We start from the raw sequence: 14,118 nt of genomic DNA on the forward strand, positions 1-14,118 counted from the left end.
GGGAGCAACACCACCTGCAAGTTCCCCTCCAAGTCACACATCATCCTGACTTGGAATTATATCGCCATTCCTTTGCTGTTCTTGGGTCAAAATCCTGGAACTCCCGTCCTAACAGCACTGGAGTACCTACACCACATGGATTGCAGCAATTCAAGAAGGTGTCTCACCACTGCATTCTCAAGCGAAATTGGGGATGGGCAACACTTGCGCTCCATGAACGAATAAAAAAAACTTTGCTGGAATTACGACAACCTATGAAATATATCCTGCCCTATCTAAGCGTGTTGCTTTAAATTGTCATATGATCTGTATGCCACTGCCATGGTTATGGTACATCCTACACTATTTTCTACTGTTGTGTTTTTAACTTCCTTATTCGAATTTGAGAAAGCCATGAATTCCAATCAGTTCTAAGGCATAAGGGCAATAACCTAAGCATGAGCTTAGTAAATAGTTGTGTAAATATTATAATTGGTGTGCTATAGCAGCTGTTTGGGCTAGTTTCAAAACCATTTAAATGCAGTATAATAAATGTTTCCTTTACCAGTATGTTCTGCACTTTCCCTTTCCCACACCCCCGTTTTTACTGTTCTAATAATGTATGCTTTGGACATAAATTAAACTAATTAAATGACATCCGGATATCAACCATTCTTCATATTTTTAAAATTTCCCAAAGTCAACAGACAACTATGCCTCGTTACGACAGCCAAGATATTATTGCACAATTAAGGCTGATATCATTTATATTTTGAAGCAACACAGTTTCTTTCCTGGCTAACTGTGCCAACATGATGATGTACTCCTCCTTGCCTTGTTTATTTAGTATGAATAATTTGTCACTGCAAATTGGTATCACACTAATGCACAATTGTTCCAGTAATCAGCTTGTACCATTGTACAATGGAAATTCTGTGTTGTGTGGACTTGAGTGACAACAGAGGGCTGTTCAATGGGATCCAGTGTGTGTTTTTTTGATGGTAGTGCTTTGATTTGATGGTACAACGAAAATTTGTTTCTCTGGAGATCCTGAAGCAGGATACTTTCTAGCAGATCTCTGTGACTTGATGAGCAAAGGAGGAAGGAGAAAAATAACAACTAGCAACAATGAAACGCATATTTCTATGTTCATTTCGGTCTATAGATGTAAGTACTCCACCAATTTAAATTGAGGTTCATGTTTTTCTTTTCATGTATATTTAAGGAGTAGAATGTTTTGAATTCTACAATCTGGGTCCAAATGGCATGACTGATAAGGTCATATGTTCTTAGTTTTTCTGTGATATGATCCACAGACCAGAAATCGAAGTGTGCTTCAGGATTTAAATGAACAAGCCACAAATGTGTAAAATGTCCATCAGGTCGATGCCCATTTAACACAGTAAGATGAAATAGTTTTTTGACTGGGACTCTTCATCAGAAATTGGTGACCTTTTATTTCTGTTTCTGAAATGTTTTCCTAAGATCTCAAAATTATGATGGTACAATAGGGTTGGTCGACCAACACATTGGTGAGATTTAGCAAGTTCCTGATGTCACTTGGATCATATGTGAGAAGGTGGGATGGACAAAGATGAAAATTAAAGTGAAGTTTGGACAACTGGCTTTTTGTCAAGGGATGAAAATAAATGGCTGAATCACAATAGCCCTTTCTGAGTTGGATCTCTACATGAAAGCTGAAAATAAAGGAGAGGAATGGTAGTGAGTTGGTTAAATTGCTTAGTATATGTGTGTATTAGTGTGAGTAAGATAATGGAGGTGCAAGTTCAGCAGCACTGTAAGCAATGTTTTAAAACCCTTTGTGCCCATAAAAAAAAAGCTCTTGTATCCATTTTAGAGATGTAACCTTTGTTATATTGTCTCTCCATGTTCTTCCTACCCCATAAATATCTGGCGTACAAACTTCTGAGACTGCAAGTAAATAATTGTATTGCACAAGGACTGCTGTTAAGATGTACCATGCTCTTATAAAACTTATTTTTCCATCACAGTGACACATTGCAGCTCCAGATAATGTTGAAAAATATCCCAATACAGTGTTAATGTTACTAGATAGTATGAATAGCTTTTTAACTGAAAAAAATTCCCCTTCCTCTTCTCCATGTTACGTGGCTGGTCAATAGCATTATCTGCTCCAGGTTAAGACAGTTATAGCTTCGAGCCTCATAAGCACACAATCTAAGCTGACTCTCCCAAGACAATACTGAGGGAATGGTGCATTGTTGGTAGTACCTTCCTTTGGATGAGAAATTTAACTAAGCTCCCGTGTGCCTGTTTTGAGGGAAAGAAGATCCCATGGCACTGTTCAGAAAGCACAGAGTTCTCCCAGTTCTTTGGCCAACATTCCTCCCTCGTCTATTGCCACCTTTTTAAAAAAAAAACTCTCCATTCATCATATTTTGTACAGTTTTATTGTGTGGGGAGAAAAGGCACTTGATTTGTGTACATGATATGTCATTTCAGTTCAAAGTAATTTGTTGTCTCTGAAGCGCGGCGCAGTGGTTAGCACCACAGCCTCACAGCTCCAGGGACCCAGGTTCGATTCTGGGTACTGCCTGTGCGGAGTTTGCAAGTTCTCCCTGTGTCTGCGTGGGTTTTTGCCGGGTGCTCCGGTTTCCTCCCAGAGCCAAAAACTTGCAGGTTGATAGGTAAATTGGCCATTATAAATTGCCCCTAGTATAGGTAGGTGGTAGGGGAATTAGGGGAAGGTGGGAATATGGTAGGAATATGGGATTAATGTAGGGATTAGTATAAATGGGTGGTTGATGGTTGGCACAGACTTGGTGGGCCGAAGGGCCTGTTTCAGTGCTGTATCTCTCTTGAGACATAAAGTGTTATAATCTATACATCTATCTGCTGAAGATGCTGACTTGTGCTGCAGTATGATTCAGTGGCCACCGACAGCCCTTGGTATGTTGCCCAAGAGGCTGCTTGTGTAATCCTTGATGTTGAATTGCTGTTTGTGTAGGATATCATAGGTGACACTCGCATATTTTCAGCATGGGTTACAGAAGAGAACTCCGGAATGGGAGGTCTGGTTCAAATTTATTAAAATCTCAGGAGAGATAAAATGAAAGAAAAAAATTAAACATTTGTTTGGAAACAAAGCTGTAAGAAACGTATGTCACCTAAATACAAGTTGATCACATTTGCTGCAAATTTATCATTTATCTCTTGTTTTGGTTTTCTTCTTCTGTCTTAAGCAGTTGTCTAATGTTCTGCCAGTTGCTGACAAGTCACCCTGAGTAGTGCAGTGTCTGGTTGACCTGCAGTTCTAACTGTTCTGAAGGCAAAAGCTAAAAAATGCAAAAATTCTCCCTTGGCATGATTGTATGCTTTTTAAAAAAAAAAAATTGCTTCCCCCATTTCTTATGCAGAAGAGCTTGGCCTCAGCTTCATGCTTCCTTGCAATGATGTTTGGGAGTTCAGCAGTGGAGAATTGTGGGTATAAACCTGTGTGCTAATATTCAGTGATGTTTTGCACTGATGTTTTTAATATGCTGCACCACCTACAGCTCCCTCCATCACCAACACATTTCTCAGTCTTCCTGTAGGCACTATTTCACAATAGAGCATGGTTCCATGAATCATAGAGTTCTTAACCAGCCATGATTTGTGTGAACCTATCAGAAGATTATGCAATTAGAGCTGAATGTAATCCTGTCCTTACTGTATGTCTTATATCAAAGGTCACTGGATAATGGGAGCAGAAACCCTGGCTTCTCCCACCCGCACCCCACCCCCCACCCTGGGCCCACCATTATAGCCCAGAATTCTGGAGGCTAATTGTAATGGAGCAAAGTAAATTTGTCACAAGTTAGTATGAAACAACTTAACATCACTTTGATGTTGAATTTGGTTCACTGCTCATTCCTGCAGAAATGAAAGTTATGAAACAGGAGAGTAATGCCAAATTATTCAAAGTTTTTAGTTTAGTTTAAAGATACAGCACTGAAACAGGCCCTTCGGCCCACCGAGTCTGTGCCGACCATCAACCACCCATTTATACTAATCCTACACTAATCCCATATTCCTACCACATCACCACCTATATATTTCCCTACCACCTACCTATACTAGGGGCAATTTATAATGGCCAATTAACCTATCAACCTGCAAGTCTTTGGCATGTGGGAGGAAACCGGAGCACCCGGAGGAAACCCACACAGACACAGGGAGAACTTGCAAACTCCGCACAGGCAGTACCCAGAATTGAACCCGGGTCCCTGGAGCTGTGAGGCTGCGGTGCTAACCACTGTGCCGCTATGCCGTCCCTATTTATTTTTATTTTATGGCGTGGTATACTATTTAAAGGCCTAATAGTCAATAGTAATACTTTGGTAACAGCAAATGTTAAGTCAATTAAGAGAAAATAAAGTGTGGTTGAAACGAAAACAGAAATGCTAGAAACACAAAGCGGGTCTGTTAGCATCTGTGGAGGAAAAAATTAAGCTAATGTTTTGAGTAGACCCATTTATTATTTCCAGTGAAGGGTCATGCATAAAATCTTCACTGACCTGACTCTTCCAGACGCTGGCCAGCATGTAATTTAGTCTGATCAGATAATACTCACAACTATGATGACATTTTAAAACCTCCATTAAGTTACAGGCATGTGGTTCAATCCCAGGTGTGCCACATTAATTCAATTATATTCAAGAATTATTTGTTTTGTAGTTGTAGGCATTGGATAATGCAAAATTTATGCTGTAAAATCTGAAGAAAAGACATTGCCTAGACAATCGCAATAGGAAAATGTGTTGGAAATGTCAGACTGAGTTTTTTTTTAATGAGACTATATCTTGGAAGCGACCTTGCACAGAAACGCATAACGCTGCTCCCACAGGATCAGTTTGGGCAGAGATCCAGTCAATAACTTAAGAGGCTGATGTCAGCAGTTTTCAGTGGTATTTGCAGTGCAGCATATGCAAACTGATGGATCTCTGATTAGACCAGTTAAACGTTGTTATGGAGAATGCCATGCAAGATCTGAAATTCTTCCTTTGTCTAGACATGTGTGTCAACTGTAAGGTCTTTTCATTCAGCTTCCTTTTCAGATTTTTGGAGCCTGGGAGGGAAAATCTAATACCTGTCATGGACGTGCTACTAATTCTGGGTTTAGGTTGCTGTTTCATGCATTGCTTGTGTTTTAACTGTTAATTACCTCAATATAAAAACCTATACCTTTGCATTCATTCTGTTTTTCTTTGTGCATTGCAGGCACATGAGTGGAGCAAAAATGATGACCGACTACTGCAAGCTGTGGAGCATGGCGACACAGAGAAAGTGGCAGCCCTCTTGGGCAAAAAAGGGATCAGTCCCACCAAGCTGGACAGTGAGGGCAAGTCTGCGTAAGTGAACCATATACTAGCCCCCTACTTTAAAAAAAAAATGCATGCGAAAAATCATTTTGTAATTGTTATCTAGCTTGCTTGGGTTGAATATCTTTCTAAATTTTTGTATGTATTTTAATTATTATAGCTCATTGTTATTATTTCTGTTACTGGATCTAAGTGCAACTTCTGATGATTTGTTCTGTCTGAGTATTGGAAACCCAAAAGGCTTATGTTGATAGTGCAAATGCTGTTTTAAAAAAAAAGAAAAAAATGAATTTTGGCTAGGACTGAATATTTACTATACACAATAAATATGATGCTTCGATAATTTCTAGGCTCAGATCTCCATTGCAAATTACCTTTGGTACTCGACTTGGGGGGAAAAAAACCCCGCATCAGTGATGCATCATTTATTATAAATTGTCACAATCGCTTTTTGAAATTGATTATTTTACTAGAACTTGTTTTTGACAGACATTGATAACTAGCGTGAAATTTAATGTGAAGTGTTTAGAAGTTGACCTGAATTGTCAGGTAATGTTACAATAAATGCAGAATTCTGCAGAACAGCAATGTAGGTTTTTAGAATGTACTCTTACGAGATGTGCTATAATACTGTATCAATCTTCATATTAGTTGTGATTATTACAGCAACTGTTGAATTTTAAATCCATTTTGCATGATTAATGAATAGTTAAACTATCTGAATAAATTAGCTTTGGATAAAGGGCAGCTGTGTCTTTTATCACTCCTATTAAGATGGGCTCTACCTTTATGATTGGTTGTGTATAATCTCAATCTGGAAAAGTATATACTAAGTTCAGGCAACATTTGATACTTGCATATGATCTCACTCAGAATTACTTGTTTATTTTTCCTTGAACTCATCATAATTTCCTTTGTGGCAAATCTGTTCCTTAAAAGTTATTGCACAGAATATTTTAGGCTGCAACATCATTGACATTGATTTGAATTTGAAAATTTGTGAAATACCATTGAGAGGCTGCACAAAAAAAATGGTTTCTTTAAAGCTGTATATGTTCTTTTAAATTGCTAGCTCGCATTCATGCACCGCACAGAATCCAAGAAAATGTAGCCACCTCTAAAGCGCGAAAAGCCATATTCTTAGGGGTGTTGCAACTGTTCCTGGGCTAGGGAGGGAAAATACAGTCAAAATTCCTGGCCCTAAGTATTATCTAGTGGCCGCTGCTGGAAAGTGCATATGCATAGCTGTCAGGATAGAACAGGATTGGGTTGGCGTCTGAACCTCCCAAATAGCCAGTCAACACTCACCACCAAGATTTTTATGTGAATATGATGGTGGCATCCACGGAACTGTGCCAAGCATCGGGAATGAGGAAATTGGAAGGGGCAACATGCTCTCTGCTCTAATTTAAATACCTGATGAGTTATACTGGCATATCTTGTTCTATTTGAGAGAATATAATGCCGTCTGGAATCTGGCATCTTGTTTGGCTTAAGATACCAGCTTGTTTTTACAAAAAGAGTAGTAACTTGTTAGTCATTTGAAGGGTTAACTAATTTAATTATAATAATGGACATTCTTTCTCGACCTTGTTTTGTTGACATTTTTAATGCATCTTTCCAGTTTCCAGAATCTATAGTCAGCGTGGTGCAGCTCCACCCACACCACTGCTCACATAAAATTAATAGCTCCAAAGTATAAATCGAAATGGAGTAAAGTTAAAATTGTTCAATTCATACTGCAATGAAATTCCTCAAGAATTTATTCCAAGCTTTTTCCTGACAAATGTGCAGTAATGGAATTGCAAAACCCGATAACAGCTTGCTGCATTGGGATAGATATGGCAGTAAATGAACAGTGGGAAACCTTTAAAGAAACAATTCAAAATGTTCAACAAAAATGCATTCCATTGTGTTATGAAAGTGCTTCCATTTTTTTGTTGAATATTTTTTGAGGACTCGTTTAAATTGTGGAAATTGATTCATTTTGGAAAGCTGAAGATTTCAGAGATATTGGACTTTGTTTTTTGTTGAAAGTTCACTGAAAGAACACGGAGAGGTCTTGTTTGAAAACAAACCTTTACTCGATATCACATGCCTTAAGCTCAAAAAACAACAGAAACCTTGGTGACTTGGGAAGATGTTTGCAGAGAAGTGACATGTCAAGATTTATGAGGGTAAGGAATTGGTTTCGCTTCTGAGATATTGTTTAGGTTCAGTTGGGGTGTGGATAGTATTGAAAAGCAGTTGGTTTTGTAGCCTGCTAAAAAAGAAACCCCTAACTCTTCATTTCTGCACCTCCTAAGAGACCCTGAGAAATCCAGTGTGTCAGCCCCTCTTTCTCTACCTCTTTGAAAAAACCCTGCAAATCCATAGTGTGATAACGAAAACCCCTAATGCCACATTTCTCCTGGAAACCCTACCAGGCTTTTTCACGACATCTGTAGAATTGAACTGCTTCTGAAAAGATCCTAGTGACCTGTCTCTGTATACCTGGACGCCAGACCAAAAGGGACAACTGATGTCCTTCCACATCTTCTCTTTTAGAATTAGGAAGTATTTGGCCAAAGTATTCCTTTTTTGTCTTTTTTTGTGAAAGGACTCTGCCGAGAGAATTTCTTTATTTTTTCAGTGTGTGTGAGAGTTTATGGCCGGAACTTTTAGTTGGGCAGGAGACCGCGTCCACCAGCTGAAAAAACGGTGGCGAGCCCACCTCCACCAGGCCTGGGGAGCCAGACTGGGATTTTTCGCTCCCCAGGCCTTTAATTGATCTTGGGCAGGACTTCCACCTCATTGAGTCAGGAGGTACTACCTATTGGAGCTGCTGGCCAATCAGTGGGCTGGCAGCTCTTAGTCCCAGCAGTGGCCACCAGAGGTGGCTTCAGGGGTGGCCCTCTGAGGGGCGCAGGGTGCCCAATCAGGAGAGCCCCCCCGACCAGCCCGCAAGAAAGCCACCAGGTTTTATTAGGCGGGCTTTTTGAGGCCTCAGCTGCACACCAGCCAATGGTGAACTACCTGTGGCGGTGGGTGAAGGCCCTTAAGTGGCAGTTAATTGGCCACTTAAGGGCCTTGATTGGCCTGGGGTGGGTAGTTTCTCACCGCTGCCGCCCCCCATAAAATTGCAACGGGAGTCGGGAACGCCTGCCCCCCCTGCCAACTTCCCACTCAATATTGTGCCCTCCCACCACCACCAGCCCGTTCATTTGTGGGGGTGGGGCGTAGAATTCCAGCCTCTGTGAGGTATTTAAAAAGGGAACTTTCACATTTCAATCTGTGCTAATGTTTTGCTTCATTACTGGGTAAGTCTTGTTTTTATAATCTGATAATTTTGTTTATTGAAGAAACCCAGATGGTGTATATTATTCTGGGATAAAGAGTAGAGTATATGATTGACCATATCGGTAACTGGGTAAACATTTAAAATATATGCCGTGACCTGTGGAAAAGTGGAACTAGAAAAGACAGTGCACTCTTCCCGCCTCTGTCGTAACAATTGAAAAATAAAAACTCAGCAAGAAAGACCATCCATGGCTCACTCAGAAACTTAAGGATAGTATTGGATTTTTTTAAAAGAAAGGCTTACAATGTTGCAAAAAAGACCAGCGAGCTTGAGGATTGGGAGTGTATCAGAAACCAGCATAGAGCCACCAAAAGGTTGATTTAAGAAAAAGGGAAAAATAGAATGAGAGAAAATTAGCCAGTAATATAGAAACCGATTTGAAGAGCTTTTTTAGGCATATAAAAAGGAAGAGAGTAAAGTAAATGTTGGTCCCTTAGAAGCAGAGACAGGAGAAATTATCATTTGGAATGAGGAAATGGCAGAGGCGTTGAACAAATATTTTGTGTCTATCTTCACAGTATAAGACACAAGTTTCATAACAGAAGTAGATGGTAACCTAGGGGCTAAAAAGAGTGAGGAAATTTGGGAAATTACTATCACCAGAGAAAAAGTATTGGGGAAGCTTGAACTAAAATCTGACAAATCCTCGGGACCTAATAGCCTATACCGTAGGGTTCTAAAAGAGATGGCTGCAAAGATAGTGGTTGTGCTGGCTATGATTTTCCAAAATTCCTTAAATTCGGGAACGATCCCATCAGATCAGAACTTGGCAAATGTCACACCGCTTTTCGAGAAAGGAGGGAGAGAGAAAACAGTGAACTACAGGCCAATTAGCCTAACATCAGTCATTGGGAAAATGCTGGAATCTATTCCTAAGGAAGTCATAATGCACTTCGAAAAGCACAGTATAATTCAAACAAGTCATCGTGGTTTTTCGAAATGGAAATCTTGCTTGACAAATTTATTGGAGTTTTTTGAGGATGTAAATAAATGTAGTATACCTGGACTTCCAAAAGACATTTGATAAGATGCAATACAGAAAGTTAATAGGCTCATGGAGTTGGGGGTAATATATTAGCATGGATAGAGGATTGGTTAACAGATTTGGAGCAAAGAGTGGGCATAAACAGTGGCGCAGTGGTTAGCACCGCAGCCTCACATCTCCAGAGACCCATGTTCGGTTCTGGGTACTGCCTGTGTGGAGTGCAAGTTCTCCCTGTGGCTGCGTGGGTTTCCGCCGGGTGCTCCGGTTTCCTCCCACAGACAAAGACTTGCAGGTTGATAGGTAAATTGGCCGTTGTAAATTGCTCCTCGTGTAGGTAGGTGGTAGGAGAATTGAGGGAAGGTGGGAATGTGGTAGGGAATATGGGGTTAATGTAGGATTAGTATAAATGGGTGGTTGTTGGTCGGCACAGACTCGGTGGGCCAAAGAGCCTGTTTCAGTGCTGTATCTCACTGTGACTCCATAAACGGAGTATGGTCAAGTTGGCAGGCAGTGAATAGTGGAGTGCCGCAAGGATCGATGTTGGGGCCGTAGCTATTTACAATCCATATTAATGACTTGGATGAAGAGACAGAGAGTAATGTGCCTACGTTTGCTGATGATATAAGGGTAGATGGAAAGGTGAACAGTAGGGAGGACACAGAGTGGCTGCAAGGCGATATAGATAGGTTGAGTGAGTGGGCAATAAGTTGGCAGATGGAGTATAATGTAGGGAAGTGTGAATTTATTCACTTTGGTAGTAAAAGTAGAAAAGCAGAATTTTTTTTTTTAAATGATGTGAAACTTGTAAGTGTTGTTCTAAGAGACTTGGGTGTGCTTGTCCAAGGAACACAAAAAGTTAGCATACAGGTACAGCAAGCAATTAGGAAGGCAAATGGCATGTTGGTCTTTATTGCAAGGGGATTGGAGTACAGGAATAAAGAAGTCATGCTCCGATTGTACAGGACTTTGGTGAGACCACGTCTGGAGTACTGTTGGTCCTCACATATAGGAAAGGATATACTTGCATTGGAGTCGGTACAGCCAAGGTTCACTAAATTGGTCACTGGGATGAGGGGGTTGTCCTATGATTCTTTTGGGCCTCCTTGTCTCGAGAGACAATGGATACGCGCCTGGAGGTGGTCAGTGGTTTGTGAAGCAGCGCCTGGAGTGGCTATAAAGGCCAATTCTAGAGTGACAGGCTCTTCCACAGGTGCTGCAGAGAAATTTGTTTGTCGGGGCTGTTGCACAGTTGGCTCTCCCCTTGCGCCTCTGTCTTTTTTCCTGTCAACTACTAAGTCTCTTCGACTCGCCACATTTTAGCCCCGTCTTTATGGCTGCCCGCCAGCTCTGGTGAACGCTGGAAACTGACTCCCACGACTTGTGATCAATGTCACAGGATTTCATGTCGCGTTTGCAGACGTCTTTAAAGCGGAGGCATGGACGGCCGATGGGTCTGATACCAGTGGCGAGCTCGCTGTACAATGTGTCTTTGGGGATCCTGCCATCTTCCATGCGGCTCACATGGCCATCTCATCTATGATATGTCCTATGATAGGCTGAGTAAATTAGGCCTATATTCTCTGGAGTTTAGAAGAATGAGGGGTGATCTCATTGAAACATACAAGGGGCTGGATAGGGTAGACACAGAGATTGTTTCTGCTGGTGGGGGAATCTAAAACACGGGCACAGTATCAGATAAGGGGCCAATCATTTATGACTGAGATGAGGAGAAATTACTTAAAGGATTGTGAATCTTTGGAATTCTCTACCCCAGAAGGTTGTGGGTGCTCCATCATTGAATACATTTAAGGCTGGGATAGACAGATTTTTGGTGTCTCAGGGAATTGAGGGATATGGGTGGGAAAGTGTGTTGAAGCCTAAGATCAGCCATGATCGTATTGAGTGGCAGAACAGGCCCAGTGGGCCATATGCTCTACTCCTGCACCTATTTCCTGTGTTGTTGTATGAAGTGCCTTGAGAAAATTAACTATGGTAAAAGCACAGTATAAATATAAGCTGTTGTTATAATGACTGAGTATATAGATTTAAAGACTAAATTAAAACTTGCAGATAATTTTAAAACCTAATTTCCTATTTGTGCAAATGGCAAATAATTAGATGAACCTTAGCAGCAGAGCTTTTGTAAGCCTTTCTTGGAGTATTTAACGGAAGTCCCAAAACTTTATTTTGGAGGGTGTGCCTGTAGTTGGTGAACTTCAAGGGATTATGTTGGGTAGATTCTATGATGGAGTACTTTGCATATGGTCCATGGAGAGAGCTTGTTTTAGAAACTGAGTTGACTTTCTTAAGACTATATTTTCTTGTGATCTTAGATTTATGTAATGTAATCAAATCACTAAATTTCAAATTTCAGATAAAGTATATTGCTTTTTCGAATCATTGAATGAGTTTTTCCTTTGGTTATTGAAGTAAAGACAGAAAGAAAGACTTGCATTTATATAACATCGTTATGACCTCAAGACAGCCCAAAGTGCCTTACAGCCAGTTAAGTACTTTTTTGATATCTAGTCACTGCTGCAATGTGGGAAACATGGCAGCCTATTTGCGCACAGCTGGGCCTTACAAATGTAACATTTTAATGACCAGATAATCTGATTTCCGATATTGTTTGAGGGATAAAAATTGGCCATGACTTGCTGTTCTTCAAAATAGTGCCATGGGATCTTGTAACCTACCTCCTGCGGGCAGATGGGGCCTGGGTTTAACATTTAACCAAAAGATGGCACCTCCATGTATTGGAATTCAAAGTTGCAATTGTGGACAACAGTACACCTTAGCAAAAGAGAATAAAAACAATGTGTAAGTTTTTCAGTAAAAAAAAACTTAAAAGGTATCTACGGCAAACCAACTGCACCAGTGCTTCTGTTTTCATGTAGATGGTGGGGCGAGGGCGGGGGGGTTGCAGCTAATATAGCTGTAGCATAGGAGCAGATTCTGTTTTCTGGCAGTGTAATATTAAGTATCAACCCGGTGTTCTGCCCGAACTCTACTGGGTAGTTTAGAGAATTAACTTTAATATATATATTTTTTAAAAAGTTGAAAGCTAGGCTATTAAATTATGGATCATTAAAATGATATCTTTATGCTATAAACTTTTCACTTTTAGACTCTGTAGTTAGAAATTTCATTGTAAACATTTCTACAAGTCACATGGATGAATGAGTAATCTAAATGTCTGCCCATACTTGCATTGTACAGTATGATTTATTATCTAAACATTTGACTTGAGCTGAGTAAATTGTGGTTGCCCAATATACATTCCTTGTGTACAAGTATTACTTTAGCTTCCATTTTCATAAGATCATAAGAACTAGGAGCAGGAGTAGGCCGTTCGGCCCCTCGAGCCTGCTCCGCCATTCAATAAGATCATGGCTGATCTTTTCGTGGACTCAGATCCACTTACCCGCGCTCCCACCGTATCCCTTAATTCCTTTATTGCTCAAAAAGATATCTACCTTAGCTTTAAAGACGTTTACTGAAGAAGCGTCAACTACTTCACTGGGCAAGGAATTCCATAGATTAACAACCCTTTGGGTGAAGAAGTTCCTTCTTAATTCAGTCCTAAATCTGCTCCCTCTAATCTTGAGGCTATGCCCTCTTGTCCTAGCTTCACCTGCCAGTGGAAACATCCTCTCTACTTGTATCTTATCTATTCCCTTCATGATTTTATATGTTTCTATAGATCCCCCTTCATTCTTCTGAACTCCAATGAATATAATCCCAATCTACTCAGTCTCTCCTCATAAGCCAACCCCCTCAACTCCGGAATCAACCTAGTGAACCTCCTCTGCACCCTCTCCAGTGCCAGTATATCCTTTCTCAAGTTAGGAGACCAAAACTGCACACAGTACTCCAGGTGCGGCCTCACCAGTACCTTATACAGCTGCAACATAACCTCTCTGCTTTTAAACTCAATCCCTTTAGCAATGAAGGACAAAATTCCATTTGCCTTCCTAATTACTTGCTGTACCTGCAGACTAACCTGCGATTCATGCACAAGGACACCTAGGTCCCTCTGCATAGCAGCATGCTGCAACTTTTTACCATTCAGGTAATAATCCTTTTTACTGTTACTCCTACCGAAATGAATGACTTCACATTTATGAACATTGTATTCCATCTGCCAGACCTTTGCCCACTCACTCAATGTATCTATGTTCCTCTGCAAAGTTTCACAGTCATCTGCACACTTTGCTCTGCCACTCATCTTAGTGTCATCTGCAAACTTTGACACCCTCCACGTGGTCCCCAACTCCAAATCATCTATATAAATTATAAATAATTGCGGTCCCAACACCGATCCCTGAGGCACACCACTAGTAACTGATTGCCAACCAGAATAGCCGTCATTTATCCCCACTCTCTGCTTCATTGTGATATCATTTGAATGTATATTTCCGTGTGTTGTAATTGAGCACTATTAATTTGCATAGCCATATACTCTACTTATC

The 14,118-nt window shown here is 40.6% G+C and overlaps 1 protein-coding gene across 4 annotated transcripts in view; it reads left to right on the plus strand.

Moving 5' to 3' along the window:
- rai14 (retinoic acid induced 14) overlaps nucleotides 1–14,118 on the plus strand; it is a 325,587-nt gene that overhangs the window by 144,058 nt on the left and 167,411 nt on the right. For 2 of the 4 annotated variants that reach the window (XM_068031259.1, XM_068031285.1), the window contains exons 1-2: nucleotides 874–1,146; nucleotides 5,221–5,351. In XM_068031259.1, the coding sequence (XP_067887360.1) occupies nucleotides 1,108–1,146; nucleotides 5,221–5,351 (170 nt within the window). In that variant the 5' untranslated portion in view covers nucleotides 874–1,107. Of the gene's footprint in view, nucleotides 1–873; nucleotides 1,147–5,220; nucleotides 5,352–14,118 lie in introns of those variants that run through there. The other 2 variants (XM_068031268.1, XM_068031277.1) reach the window with 1 other exon arrangement.

This window comes from Heterodontus francisci, chromosome 1 (assembly GCF_036365525.1).
Source record: "Heterodontus francisci isolate sHetFra1 chromosome 1, sHetFra1.hap1, whole genome shotgun sequence".
Taxonomy (NCBI): Eukaryota; Metazoa; Chordata; class Chondrichthyes; order Heterodontiformes; family Heterodontidae; genus Heterodontus; species Heterodontus francisci.